The sequence below is a fragment of the Hipposideros armiger genome, unplaced genomic scaffold, assembly GCF_001890085.2.
Source record: "Hipposideros armiger isolate ML-2016 unplaced genomic scaffold, ASM189008v1 scaffold_14, whole genome shotgun sequence".
NCBI classification, from domain to species: Eukaryota; Metazoa; Chordata; class Mammalia; order Chiroptera; family Hipposideridae; genus Hipposideros; species Hipposideros armiger.
Window position 1 is genome coordinate 2,957,869 of NW_017731364.1, and position 15,445 is coordinate 2,973,313.

The 15,445-nt window shown below is 37.6% G+C and overlaps 1 protein-coding gene across 3 annotated transcripts in view; it reads left to right on the forward strand.

Moving 5' to 3' along the window:
* VPS8 (VPS8 subunit of CORVET complex) overlaps positions 1–15,445 on the forward strand; it is a 255,460-nt gene that overhangs the window by 152,968 nt on the left and 87,047 nt on the right. For all 3 annotated transcript variants that reach the window (XM_019668968.1, XM_019668980.1, XM_019668973.1), the window contains 3 exons: positions 1,545–1,634; positions 4,988–5,034; positions 15,256–15,403. In XM_019668968.1, the coding sequence (XP_019524513.1) occupies positions 1,545–1,634; positions 4,988–5,034; positions 15,256–15,403 (285 nt within the window). The remainder of the gene's footprint in view (positions 1–1,544; positions 1,635–4,987; positions 5,035–15,255; positions 15,404–15,445) is intronic.

Below are 15,445 nucleotides of genomic sequence, written 5' to 3' on the forward strand. Positions count from 1 at the left end.
CAGGTTGAGCTGTTGTTCAGCATCTTAGCTGTAGAGGGCAGTGTCACTGGCCCTCATATGTGGGATCTGAACTGGGGCCCTCTGGCGTCCCAAGCCAATTCTTAACCATTGTGCCACTCGGCCGGCCCTATTGTGTTAAATTTTATTGATATTAAACCAGCCTTGAATTCTGTGGATAAATACAACTTGATTCTGATATATTATTTTTTTTATATATTGTTGGATTTTACTTTTATTTAGGATGTTTGTATCAGTGTTCATGATTAAGATCTGTAATTTTCCTTTCCTTTCTTATGCTGTCCAAATTTTAGGTATCAAAATTTTGCTAGCCTCATACAATGAGCTGAAGAAGTTTCCTTTTTTCTATTCTCTGAAAGAGGTTAATTAATGTTGGAATTTTTCTTCTTTAAATGGTTACTAGAAGTTACCAGTGAATCTGTTTGGGCTGGGAGTTTTCCATATGGAAATATTTTTGACTATTCAGTTTTTTTAGTGGTTAAAAATCAGTTCAGGTTTTCTATTACTTAAGTCAGTTTATTAAATTATAATTTTCTATGATTTATCCATTTTGTCTAAATTTTCAAATTCCTGACATAAATTAATTCCTAATAGTTTCTTACTATTTAATGTATACAGATCATTAGTACTATCCCCTTTCTCATTTGTGATATTAATTAATTGTGCTTTCTCTGTTTTCAGATGTATTGTATAAAAATAGCATAAACTGTAGTTATTTGTGTCAGGTCATTGTTAATCTACAAATACTAACACAAAATTATTAGATAGGTCATGAATATTATAGTCATACTTGTCTGGTTTTTTATTTGACATTATACTGCATTGATCTATATTTTGTCTTTGCATTTTAGCCATGCAACATGCAATTGGAAGGGTAGAATAGTAGGTCACAGAAATCAAGTGAGAAGAGAGTTTCAAGAAGAAAAGGATAGCCAGTAATGTCTCAGAGGGTTTAAGGAGAGGGCAAATTGGAAATCTGAGATTTGACAGCAGGTCTTATTAACAGTGGTTAATTAACAATGGTCAGCCTCTTATTTAAGACTTATGATCTTAAGTGGATTTCTTAAGACATTTCTAGATTCTAAATCCACCAGGCATCAGAAGTCAAGTTTTAGAATTCTTAGCCAGAAGAATTGCAACTATAGCCTTTTTTTTTTCATTTCTTCAAGTTATTACTTGAAGCTGAAGGGTGAAATTCACTGACAGGGAATGTGGGAAGTTTTTGTTTCTTCTGATCATCCCTAACGTATCATGGCCTAAATCCAGAATTTTAGTGCTTTCATTTTATAAGAATTCTGAATTCCCTTTCATATCAAAAGCTGATTTTTTTACATGGCACATTTTAAATTTTGCTCATTTACAACGTGCCTTTAAATTGAGGCTCTACATCAAGGTCTCCTGAAATGCAGTGTAGAAGCTCATGAAAGTATTGAGGTTAGGTGATCATGCTTCTCATCTATGGAAATTCTATTTAAATTAACATTAAAGATTTAACACAAAGATCTTACCTTTTTCTTTCACTCCAGGAACTTGTGTCCCTGAAACCCTGTAAAGCTGCAGAGCTGGTTGCTACTCACTTTTCTGAACAGATTGAAACAGTCATTAAAAAACTTCAGGTAAATACTGCAAAAACATTTTGGGAAGAAACATCTAGTGGAGAGACAATGATTGAATATCCACCTAACAACTTTTGAATGTAGTAATTTCTTCAATTAATATTTGCCATTTAATAGCAGTTTTTACACCATGTGTGTCATGTGTATCACTTAGCAGTCATGTGATGATGTCTGAGTCTAGAAATGTGGGGGTTCATCTTTGTGCATAAAAAAAACCTAACATCACAGAAGCATTTTTTGAGTTATAACCTGCCCTTTTCTAGAAGTTGTAATCTACAGATGATCCTCTCCTCACCACCCTCCTCTTTCTTTTGCTTTAGGAACTACAGTTGTATTCTCTTTGAGGTTCATGTTATTTATTCAGGCTTTTGTCATCCTCAAATTGGATTAATGTTGACTAGAATTTTTCTGGAAAAATCTTTCTTAGAATATGGCTATATTAATGCTGAATATTGATGCTCAGTTTGAATTACTATTTAATGGAACTAGTATTCTACTTGTCACTACCATGGCAGTGCTAATTGTGAGTTTTGCTCACTACCCTATGACGACAGTGATAGAGGTAGGGAATAGGACAATGACAGGGACATGAAACACAGCCCAGAGTCCTCAAGTGGCCATAATAGTAGTAGAGGATAGGTACACAAGAGAGAATCCAGAGAAGTGAGTGGGAGGCAGCTGGCCTGAGAGACAAAGATATGGAATGCATTCATTTAAACACTTACTATGGCCCTACTGTGCACCATAGTATGATAGGCCCTGGGGGGGGGCACAAATAAGAATGCAGTCTTTTTTTTTAGTTGAGCCATCCTGTCACCTGTTGGCAGCTCAGTGGCAGCACAGCTTGTGCTGGGAATCGAACCGGTGACCCTGTTGCTCAAGCTCACACTCTTTGAGTGAGCTCTTAACCAACTGAGCCACTCGGCTGGCCCTTGCAGTCTTTTTTTTTTTTTTTCTTAATTTTTTTCCTATGGAACAGAGAAGCACTTATATAACGACACTATGATGTTATAAGCGCCAGAGCAAACATGCGAAAAGTACTGTAGGAACAAGTGGAGAGAATGACAGACTGTGTGAGAAAGTCAGACAAGAATTCCCAGACATGACTGAACTGGGTCTTAAATGATTAGTATCAGTTTTCTAGGCAGCAAATGGGGAAGGGCTTTCTAGAGAAAGGGTTCTGTGTATGTAAAGACTTGAAGGCATGAAGCAACATGCTTATTCAGAGAATGGTCAGGTCTACGTGAAGCACGATGTGGTTGGAACAATGGTGGAAGAAGCATTAGATGAAGCCATAAAAGCGATGTTGGAGGGGAGGAGTTAGAAGTGTAGAGGCTGGAAAATAGTTGGGGGACTGATACTGAGCAATCTTGTAATGTAATGCTAAGAAATTATACTGTGTCTTCTGTGTACTGGAGAATTACCAAAGTTTTTTTAGCAAAGAATGATATCATTGGATTCACTTGATAGAAAATTCACTCTGAAGTGTAGAGAATGGACCAGCAAAGAGAGCGAATGGAGGAGAGAGACCCGTTAGACCAGTTAGAAGGCAGAAGGTCTAGGCAAAGGATGGCGAGGACCAGGACTAAGTCAGTGGCAGTGGAGAGGACAGGTCCAAGATATGTTTGTGAGATAAAATGTATAGAGCTTGGAAATTAGTTGAATGTGATGGGAGAAATTAAAAATGACTCCCAAGATACCAGGCTTGGTTGTCCAGCATGATGAAGTCCATTAACTCAAGATAAAGACTCATCCATCAATTCAATAAATATTTGTGTACCTGATGTGGGCCCAAAACATTAAGTGCTGAGGATACAAAAACATAAATCTGTCTCCATGCTCAAGGAAGTAGACAATTGCAGAATAGTTTGACTTGAATGATGATAGAGCACTGCCCAGGACACTGAGGAAGTACATGGAGGGGCATCCAGTCCACTCTAGGGACGGGGGACAGGAGGACATTTCTTCTAAAAATACTCTCAACCCTCAGAGCTTCTCTCCCCTTTAAAAACCAGCAAGTCTGATGAATTTCCTAGCCTATGGTGTTGTTTGTTATTGTCGTTTGAAATGTAAGACTATCCATTGCAGGATATTCTTTTTCATATAGTCTCTAAAGACATTTAGAGGCAGAGACACCAAGTAAAATGAATATATGTAATGCCATTCATCAGGCAAATGTGTAAAAGCTGAAGTGTTATGGATTAAAAAGAAAAAAGTCACTACTTGACCGTGGAAAGTCTGTGGCTCTTACACATTGAAGTATTTCTTTTATTACAGAGCTTTATAGATTGTATGAGAATTCCGCACAAATTTTATAAAGTGCCTTTGCTTTTAATGGCAAGAAATATGCCTCCCATTGTTTTCAGAATTCTTGGGGAAAAAATAAGCCAGAATATTAAGTTATAACCACTAGGAAAGTAATGTAAAATAAATAAAGTGGTAGACCAGGGAAAAGATAGAAAAATCAAAGACCGATAAACATTTAAAATATCATATTCTAAATGACATTAGTCGTTTTCAGTCTTGAGAGTCCCCTGCTTTTTATAGGTGAAGTTTGGGTTAAAAAAGTAAAGAAAAAAGAAAAACTAAGCTATAATAATTTTTGCTTAGCTTTCCTCAGAGCTTAGAAACATTATTTATATTCATATAGTATTCTAAAGTTTATCTCATTTAATTCTCACCTCTACCCTGTGCAGAGGGCAGAGAAGATACTGCTGTTCCCTTTTTCATATAAGTAAACTGAATTGGTGAGGGAGTCAGTGACTTACACAAAGTCACATCGCTGATAAGTAGAAGAAACAGAACCCAGATGTCATGGCATATTAATTGCTAACATGTTGCAGTTTGCCATCTCATCTGTAGTTGATTATATTGGGGAGTTAATGAATTTTTTTTGGTTGTGTTTGTTATGTGGGCATCAAACTCCAACCCTACCTAGATTAACTTCACAGTGGCCATTGTCACAAGAAGGACGGGGTGAGGCAGGTGAACCCATCAGAGCAGCCAGAACTCACTATGTGCAGAGCAGTTCAGAGCACCTGACATTCCTAGCGTCCTTGTTTTGGGAACTGCTAAGGGATTTGTTTCAGTAGATGGCTTTTTGGGGTAATAACAAGGTGTTTGTGTTTCTTCTGCACTCAAAATTGAATGTGTGACACTGATTAGAATTACTGAGAGGAAATGACCTCCAAATGGTTCTTTAGAATTTCTTAGATCTGTACAGAGGGTTTAATGGAAATAATCATATGCACGTGTACATTTTGATATTCTAAATATTTTAGGGTCATTCTTTGCCATAGCATAATTTGCAGAATTTGTTTTACTATTATATTTTTCACTGTTTTTCTCTTCAGAACCAGGTTTTGCTTTTCAAATTTTTGCGGAGTCTTCTTGACCCAAGGTATGTTGATAAACTTTAGTTTTTCATAATACATAGATGAGAAATAAAAGAAAATAAATTGAGGTAAAGAAACTGGTCTGTGGTATCCAAATAGTACACTCAGTTCTTGATTTTTAATATTATTGGGAGTACCATTTACATAGATTTTACCATAACATATGATCTGAAAATAGTGTATGTCTTAAGGGAATCCTTTTCTTCCCATTTGAACATGAGTGTATGTGGTGAGTTAATAAAATAATTCAAATACAATAATGAAGTCATACCATGAGGACATGTTTCATGAAGAATTTTATAACCATCGAGCTTCCCTGCTGTCCTAACTTCACTCCTTCCTATTCCTATTCCATGCTGCAGATTTATGGCTTTACTTTTCAAAGTAAACACCTAGTCCCAGCCCACCTCTAAATGTTAATTACCTTCTAAACTCTCATTTGAAGTGTTTAGTTTTAAATAACTGTTCCTGGCAGTGTTAAAAGGAAAGTTTAAAAAAATTTTTAAGTGCTATTTAGTGGTACTCATCAAATAAAAACCATCCCAAGAAGATGGCAAAGTTAGTAGTAGATTTGTAAGCAAGTCAGCTCTGCATGTGAGATCTTAACATTTTGTTGTGACTAAATGGAGTCCATTGGGCATTAAGTATAATAACATGTAACACCCTCTAAGACAGTCACTCTTAACCAGAAGTGTGTGTCAGAATCACCTAAGAAACTTTAAAAAAATATAAATGGCTGGGCCCAACCCCACAGAATTGCTGTGGGTGGGGATATTTTTTATGTACACCTTGAGTTAAGCATCACTGGTTTAAGTGTAATATTCCATCCAGGATGACACAGCTTTCACATCAGACATACAAACTTGTAAGTTGCATTATAATGTACACCAGCCATTGAAAATAGTTATTTACTTCCTTTAGTGATTATAGTATCAGTTTTGGTCATTCCAGTATTCTGTGCTATTTTTAAATACCAAAATACCAGTAATTTTGTTGACTGTAATTTTTTTTTTTTGAATCTCAGCTATTTAAACCTTGAGCAGGCTATGTTGAATTTAAATTTAGTCATACAGATGTGCATATGCAAATGTTTAGAAAGGCAATCTGACTACCTTTCCCCCTGTACCCTAGTTCAATATCTTTTCAAAGTATCTGTGTTTTAATTCTCTGTTCTCAGAATATTACTGAAGCTAGATTTTCGTTTTAAATTTCTATTACTCATTTATATTATTGAGCCAGTTTAGGCCCTAGTCTACTCCTGGAATTAGCTGATGGAGGCATCTTAAAGTTGGAGATGGGGAGTAGAAGGGAAGGAAGACAGCTGGACAAAGGGTGGGGAGAGCTGGGGAAGGAGACTGCGAAACGGCAAGAGGACTGTGGTAGATGGAAGAGGAAGGAGGCGCTGTGCCCCAAGTCCCAGCCCTTTCCCCAGAGCCTGTGCCCCTCTTTCCCCGTGGCAGAATTCCTCCTGTTCCTCTTGTGTTTCTTCCAGCATCAGATTCATTCTCTTAGGACCTGACTTCTCCTCTTCTAGGAGAATTGAGTTTAACCAAGTCCTTTTCTCCAACCATCCGACCTGGAGAGACTCAAGCTGGTAGGACAGAGGAAGTTCAGCTTTGAACATGGCCTTTTCTCACGTGTAACAAAGTATAAAAGATAATGGTGACCAACTCATACTTCTTTTAAATAAAAAAAATACCAGTACTAGGTAATATAAATATCAGTACTAGTCATTTGCTTTGATACTGCAACCACTACTTATACTTTGCAGTAAAAAAAAAATGGCACATCACAAGAGTTTCAGATGTCTTCCATGGAAAGCCTCGCTCCGTTATTACCCTATGTCTAGATTTGAAAGATGTTAAGTAGGTTAAGACCCTTTAAGAGTACTGTGAAAGTTGTTTTGTTCACTAGCAAGCCACAAATAATTTCACACTTACTAGGTATGTTTTATCTCCCTGAAATAATCCTAACCCAGGATAATTACTCTAAGTTAACTTGTCGCACATTATCCCTTCCTGTCATATCAATGTGGCTACAAGGGTTCTCTCTTACCTGCTTCAGAGAGAAGCAGTGCATCCACAGCCTTTCCACTTCCTTCTCCCCAAAAAGCAACATGACCTGGAATGTCCTAACTTTTGACAACAGCCACATCGCCGACTTTACTTTAGCCTAGCAGATATTAACAGCTGACAAAGATTCTCCCCTTGACCAAACTTTACTCAGGCTCCTCTGATTCCTCTGCTTGACTAGGTCTGTCCTTGGGTCTCTCTGTGTAGAGTCTAATTTTAGCAAGAATCCTGCTAGGTCAATGTTGCCAGGATCCCCCACCCTTGATATCTCATCACCCAAAATTACCTGTCCAAATTGCCCCCCGCCCCTCCACCCAGGTAATACCTGATCACCCTGGCTTACCTTCAGCAAGTATCCTGTTAGGTCAGTTTAGCTAAGAATTACTCTACCATCTTAGTAATTTTCTCACCTCCCGAACCCACTTGTCCTTGTTGTATTTGGAGTTAAGCATAGTCTCTCTCTCCTGCCAAAACCCCAGTGCAACCGTCCCTATACCTGCTATGATAGTCCAGATAAAGTCAGCCTTACTGTTTTAACAAGCACCATGGGTAATTTTTTCTTTAACAGAGAGCTTGGAATTGATAAGACTGATACTTTAGCTCTACCTTAAAAAAAGAGCTCACTTTCATAATGATCCATCTCCAAGATATCAGAGACGTGTTCTGCTTTGAGAGTCCCAGTTCAGGATTCAACATATTTTATCCCCTTACTTTATGTTTTAATAAGAGGCAGGTTTCAATTTAGATTACACTCTAAATTCATTTGTAAATTTGATGTGTGGCATTTCACTACAATCATTTTTATATAAAGAGCATTTTAAATCATAATATCTCAGATTAACCCACAAAAGCCTGTTTAACCCACAATGTAAACATATAATACTAGTGGGGGAAGGAGAAAAATCTTTTCCTTTTATCCACCTATGTTCTTGGCTAGGGCTCTGTAACAAAACACAGATTAAGAGAAGAAAAACATACTAATTTATTTAGTATAAGTTCTGTGTGATACAGGAGCCTTCATAAGGAAATGAAGACCTGAAGAAGCAGTTAAACATGAGCTTTTTTTTTGCTAGGTTTGGTGCGAAAATGTGATAGAACCTCTGGGTGTAAGCTGAGGATAATATACTGGAGGAAACTGAACAAGGCATGTTTAGATTCCTCTTAGTGTCCCTCCATCTTTGGAGATAAGGGTATTCCTTTCCTCCAGGTACAGGGAGATCACCTCTCACATGGAGATCTGGTGATCTGCTTCGAGGGTGAAGGGGAGGCCAGAGAGTCCTTCCTGCATCTGCCATTTCTCAAATGTCTTCAGCTTAAAATATTCAATATGCCAGGGTATAAGGTGTGATCCAAAAATATGGTGAATGTTTAAATAAAACTTATTACAGTAAAAGACACATTGCTGTTAATCCCACTCAAAATACTCCCCCTCGCTTAAAACACACTTATCCCATCATTCTTGCCACTTTCTGAAGCAGTTCTGGAAGTCATCTTTGTAAGTGTCTTTAGTTGCGCTGTCCTGGCTGCCTCGATGTCCTGAATTGATTCAAAACGTTTATCTTTCATGGTCATTTTGACTTTGGGGAAGAGCCAGAAGTTGCAGGGTGCCAGATCCGGTGAGTAAGGTGGATGAGGACACACCATAATGTTATTATTTGACAGAAATTACCATGCTAGAAGCTATGTGTGACATGGAGCCTTTCCATTGTGATCACAAAATATGGTGAATGCTGCTGTGGAGTGCCATCCAACGGAAAGGCAGGGATCTTCAATATGGGAAGCGGTATGTCGAACCTTAGTAACAGTGTGTGACAAGTTTCAACTTGTTCAGTGCGGTCAATTGGGTATGAGCTACGGTTGAGAGAAGGTGTGTTTTAAAGTGTGCTGTAAATCATCCTCCATATGACAACACCCCGTGTCACACATCACTTCTGGTATACAGCTATTTCTGTCCAATAATAACATTACAGTGTGTCCTCATCTACCTTATTTACTGGATCTGGCACTGTGCGACTTCTGGCTCTTCTCCAAAGTCAAAATGATTCCAGACATCAAGGCAGCCATGAAAGCACAACTAAAGATATTCACGAAAGAAGACTTCCAGAACTGCTTCGGAAAGTGGCAAGAACAGTGGGATAATTGTGTTCGAAGTGAGAGGGAGTATTTTAAGTGGGATTAATGGCCATGTGTCTTTCACTGTAATAATTTTTAAAAATTTATTAAACATTCTCCATATTAATTGATCTCACCTTGTACCATATTTTGGGGTAGTGCGTCCTGAGCCCTGTCACTAGTATTGTATTGAAATCTGGACTGAGGGAAAGGAACAATGTTAAGGTTGAGTGCAGAGGAAGTGAGGAGGAGTTGCTTCCTGAGCTGGCCTTTAGACAAAGTTTTGAATTATAGAAAGTTTGCCTTTGGTGACCCCTGCCTCCTCTCATCTACCCACTTCTTTCCAGGGATGCAGGGTTCACACACTTCTTCAAGCTCTCCACTTCATAAACATACTCAGATATATAGTATTGTTCCTAGGTAGATTTTTAAAATACCAAACTACTTCCTTCCATGATGCCCCAATAGAAACTCTTTCTAATTGCTCTGTCAATTTCTGTATTATATGACACTTTTACGGTGACAATATGCAGGTAACATGAATACAGTGAATCATAAACACTGATGAAAAAACACTTTTCTAATACCCACTTACCTCCAAGGTAAGAAGAAACAAGTAGTGTGGACTAGCTTAGTTAGTCTCTCAGTGACTGATTTCCCATCACAATTTAGCCTTTTTTAATGAGTGTGCTTGTTGACTAACCTGAAGTAAAGGATTAGAATCTTGTCAGGTCCTGGGAATACTGAAGTGGGGAACTAGAGGAGTATGGAAAAAGGTATTTACTGTCAATATCAGAACATCCAAACCTGTAGAGAATTTTTAGAAGAGTTTATTTAAACCAAACTGATCACATGCCAGGAAGCAAGATACCAAACGCTCCAGTGAATGACAGTTTTGCAGTTCTTTTTATACATTTGGAATTAAAAAGGGAACTAAGGAAGATTACATGAAGGTGGGAGAAAGCAAGGTGGGGAAATCTCTATGATTGGATTACAGGATAGTTAACAAGATTAGTGCTCCCTTGAGGGTGGTTATGCTGCCCAGGGGTATGAAAAAGAGGATTACTCTGGCATTTCAAAGGTGTGTTAACTTAGATGCACAGGAACATGGCCAGGACTTTCTTACAGCAAAAAGGAAGTTACAGGCCCAGGGTGTGATTACCCACCATGACCTATCCCAGTTAGGAATTTATGATCAGATCATCCTGTGAGGTTACTTTCAGTCACTTGAACTTGTCAGATTTATTACAGAACCCCTTTTCATTCACAATAGGTACAAAAGAGCATCAAGAATAAGCAGACTGGTAATGCCTAGCAGTTCTCCCTGGCAGACGACTTCAGAGTATTTATGCCTTTGAGTCTTCCCTTTTTGTTCTGTGTAAGCAATAGAACTTGTTTTAACATCCAGGTTTTCTTCCCCATGAAGCTCCTATAGCAGCATTCTGGAGAGTAGAGAACATGAAAGAAAACAGTTATTTTGAGATGGGGACTGCTCGTATATATCTGTGTCATATCAGAATATTGCTTTTTTTGCTCTTGCCCCAAAAACCCGAGTTAATAGGATCCTCATTCCTATATATATAGTTTATGCATCTTTCATTTAACATTTACATGTATGTATTCATTGAATTGTTTTTGATGGATAGATTTCTATTTTGTCAACAGTATTTTCAAAGGAGCAAATCATCTAGTTGAGATCTTATATTTCTATTTACTTTATTCAGTTTCTTTGTTACCTTTGCTATGTAAATGTCCTCAGTAGAATTAATTGACCTACAAAGATATTGGTGACATCTGTGTATAGAAAGATTAGATATTGGGGGGGGGGGAGTAGGGGGAGAGTGGGTTTAATCCTCCAGAAGCAAATTATTTGCCTGAATTGAGGCCAGAGCTTGGGAGAGAAAGGATTTGCATCTTCTTCTAATCCAATTCCCCTCTTTGGGACAGCTGCTACATAAAGCCTCACCCCACCCCCACTCCCTATGTGCATTCCTGCTGGCCAAGAATTCTCACAGGAGTTCTCCTGATGTATTTATATCCAGATGCAAGTCTTTTGTGCAGTGGGTCTGCTTGAAAGATAATACAAAAGGACACTGATGGTTTTTGTGAGGCTATAAGCTTCATAAGGAATAAAGAGAATGTGCAAGTATATTTATATTCACAATATTTTACTTCGTGTGATTTTCTTGGTAATGTCAATTTAGCCTTTGTTAAGAATGTCCTGGAGGCCTCTGCAATATATGGTGTTATTTTCTTGCAGGAAAAAAAAACACATAAAATGTCACATTGTATTTCTAAGTCTTTAATCAAAATAAAGTGAAAATTGTACATTGCTAAGAGAACGAGTATCTTTGCCAAGGAGCAAAACATAAATTATGGAAATTGTTATACATTGGATTTAAGTTGAATCTGTTAGTGTTTCTGTGGATAATTTTGGAGGGATATTTTAAGATAATGACACAATGTTGAAATAGCATATTTCAAAGTTAAAATAAAAAATTAGAACATTACATATGTTTATGAACTTTGACACATAAAAATACATTTCTACTTCAGTGAGTCCCTGGCAACTTGGCCAGGTTTACCACCAGATATTTTACCTTTGGTCAGTATTTTGCCAGCAGCTCAAATTCAACCTTTGAAATCCCCTAATCTCCAGACCGATCAGATAGATAGATAGATAACTTACATGCATTTATTTCTTTGTTCCTTTGTGCAGTAATTCTTTGTAATGAGAGTGCTATTTGCTAAGTACTGTACAAGAGTTTGAAATGGCTCCAAATTATACTCACTTTTTTTCCATCCAAGCCTGTTTCTTTGCCTTTATTTTCTCTTAGCAAATGGCATTATTCACCCATTTATTTCATTTAACAATTTAGTGAGTAACTACAGCATACTGTGATGCACAGGAGATAAAATGATGAATAAGATGGAACCCTGCTTTCAGAGAATTTGCATTCCTGATTGAGGAAGTAGACAAGTAAGCAGGGAATTGTAGTGTGTCAAAAAAAAAAAAAATCCTGAGCCTGATAATGACTTTTTCCGCTTTCCTTTACCCTCTGCACCCCACCTTCTCAGCCACACGGCAGAGAACCAGCCAGTTATCATAATCTACTTGGTGGCTGTCTCCTCTCTGTGAGTACTCCCTTTGTCTAACCACACTGTCCTGATTCAGGCATTCAGCGTCTCTCTCCTGGCCTCTCTTGCTGGTCTTCTAACCAGCCTTTCGAATTCTTCTTCCTTCCATTTTCTAACAGACAGATAATGATAATATCCCCCGCCCCCTTCTCATAGTTCTTTCAGTTCCTGTTATTCAAGCTAATATCCACACTACTCATGGTGTACAAGGCCCTTCTTGATCTGATTCAGGCACACCTGTCCAGCCTCATTTCTTCCATTCTGACCTTTCTTCTTTCCCCATTATTCCACGGCAGCACTGAGCTATTTGTTCACAGGATACACTTCCCATTGTCATTCCTCCCTTTGATTACACAATCCTCCCTCTTAGTCCACTTTGTTTCCTTGAGAGCAGTTCACCTGTGTGTATTAAGAGCTCAAAAGTTATACATGTGCTTTGATCCAGTGATTCCATTTTGGAAAATATATTTTAAGGAAATAATGTGAAAGAAAAAACATAGTTAATAGTAAGATATCCACATTAGCATTTATATAGTGAAAAAGCTATTTTAAAAAGTGGATGGGGGAAATGACTAAATAAACACCAAGGTATGTGAGCATAATTGATTACCAAATTGGCAAACATGACAATGTGAATGTAAAAATAATGCTAAACTGGAAAAATACATAATGTTAAATAGCATGCATTGTTGGGAGGAAGAAATTTAACTCTCCCATGCTAGGTTCTTCCGACTGATCTAATAAATCTGCATCAGACAGCTTAATGAGAGAAAATAACCAAATTTAATTATATATGTACATACAAGAATCCCACATATGTGAGCGTGTCAGAGACCCTACATACATGAGAGGTTTGAGACTGAAAGGTGAAATGAGACGTGTATATACATACATACGATATTCTTTGCCCTGTTAAAGAACAAAAATTCACCTGAGAAGATCTTATTGACTTTATTGAATCACATGGCATCCCATCTAGTAAATGGAGAGGTGTTCCATGAAGTTGCACAAAATGGAAGGTTTTTATTGGCACAAACTGGGCAGGACAAGAAAGTTATTAGCAAAGGAGAGGATTGTTTCAGGCAAGACCGCTTTTCTTATAAGTGAGGACTTGCTGTAGTCTATAAATGGTGATAAATAGCACTCCTACTTTTACTAGTAAAAGACTTCAGTTACAGAAGGAGGAATTATATTTAGACACCTTCCCAAATTTGGGAAATCTCTGTGACACTCAGTCCTGACCAGAGGTTGGGATGAACTCAGTAAGTTCTGCTGCTTGGGGTTTTCAGTACTTCCTGATTGGCTAATTCAGTATCTCCTCAAATTGGCTGTAAAACCAAAGATCAAGTTTTCTTTCTCTCTCTCTTTTTTTTTTTTTTTTTGTATTTTACAACTGCCTTTAATGCAGGAGTTTGTTATGTGACTGGCTATTCTCCATGTAGATCTCCACTTTAAAGTTCTTATTGCATAGCTTGAAAATTATCTAGTAAGTGTCTGTGCACTCTGAGAGGATAGACTGTGTTGCGGTCATTCTTGTTTCCCCAGTATTAGCATAGTACTGGCACATAACAGATACTCAGTAAATGTACATTGAATTGAATTGAACTGACTGGAAATAATACATCAGATTGCCTTCAAACTGAGGGAGCCAAATATAGAAGAGAGGGATGAAAATTACAAGGACTAGGGCAACAAAGTCAGACGTAGCTAGGAATAAATTCTGTCAGAAAGTTCTACATGAAAAATAGAAGACGCACATGGTAAACCCAGAGAGATGATAGTTCTCTATGTAGCGTCAACATTGTGTCTCAGTAGAACACTATTAGGTAAAAAAGGGAATGCTAACCAATGGTTTTTAACATTTAGGTTAGCCAGTGTGCTTTTCAGATGTTTATGCCGTATTGTAGATGGTGTTAATATTTTTTCTATATCATACTTCTGTTAATATGTTTTACAAATGCAAGACTATGGAGTAAATTAAGATTAGACATAAGCATCTGCCAATGAATCACAGTATTTAATTCCTTCCAGACATTTATTGGCAAAACCCTTTATAAGTGCTGAAGATGTGAACATGCATCAAACCAAGCAAATCACCCAAATGAACAGATTTTGATGCATTCATTTGTGAGGGAAATAATGTGTCTGCTGGGAACTGATCAGGCAACAGCAACATAATCAAAACTTTAATAACTAAACCGTAACATTAATGAATTTACATCCATTTCTGACTGTTGCTTATCAGTCTTGCACATAAATACAGCTTGTTGTATTCATTTCTCGAAGCTCTTTCTGCTAGTCTTCTCTGAGCTACCTGCTTTGCCATATATCCTCTGTTAACTTGAATGGCTACCAAAATTAGCACAGTCTTAGCACATAATAAGTCCATGCTCAGTAAAAGCACACTGTTGTAGTCTTCGACAATTCATTAGTGAGAAGATCCCTGTGCCTACCCTCACAGAGTTTATAGTCTTTTAGAGAAGACAAATAATTAAAGAAATAATTACAACATGGTGTGATTGGTACTATGAGGTAAGCATAGTACAGACAGTTGTTGAGACTGGAAGATGGTGTGTGTGCGCACACACTCATAAATCAAATTGTTTAAACTTGGGTCATCTGTTTCTTTTAGAGCAAAAGTACAACTTTTGGTATGATTTAGAAGAGCCTCCACTAAATATCATTTCCTTAATTGTTCAGTGTAAACTGAGCAGTATTGTAGTTTAGAATGCCTCCGATGTGATATGCAGTTCACCCTAATAATCTGAATAGCAGCGAGACTTTTAATTCATGATTTTACCTGAGCAAAGGTAGTCTTGGTTTTAAGATAACATACTTTTTACCTGTAGCCTTAATTATAGGTGTGATTAAATAATGCTACTCTATTGCCTTTTATGTTTTTAGGGAAGGTATTCATGTAAATCAAGAATTGCTGCAAATTTCTCCCTGCGTTACAGAGCAGTTCATTGAGTTGTTGTGTCAGTTCAGCCCAAACCAAGTTATAGAGACGTTGCAAGTCCTTGAGGGCTACCGCCTAGAAGAAACTATCCAGGTAAGGCCAATAATGTGGAGAACACAAGAGTATACTTTTCCT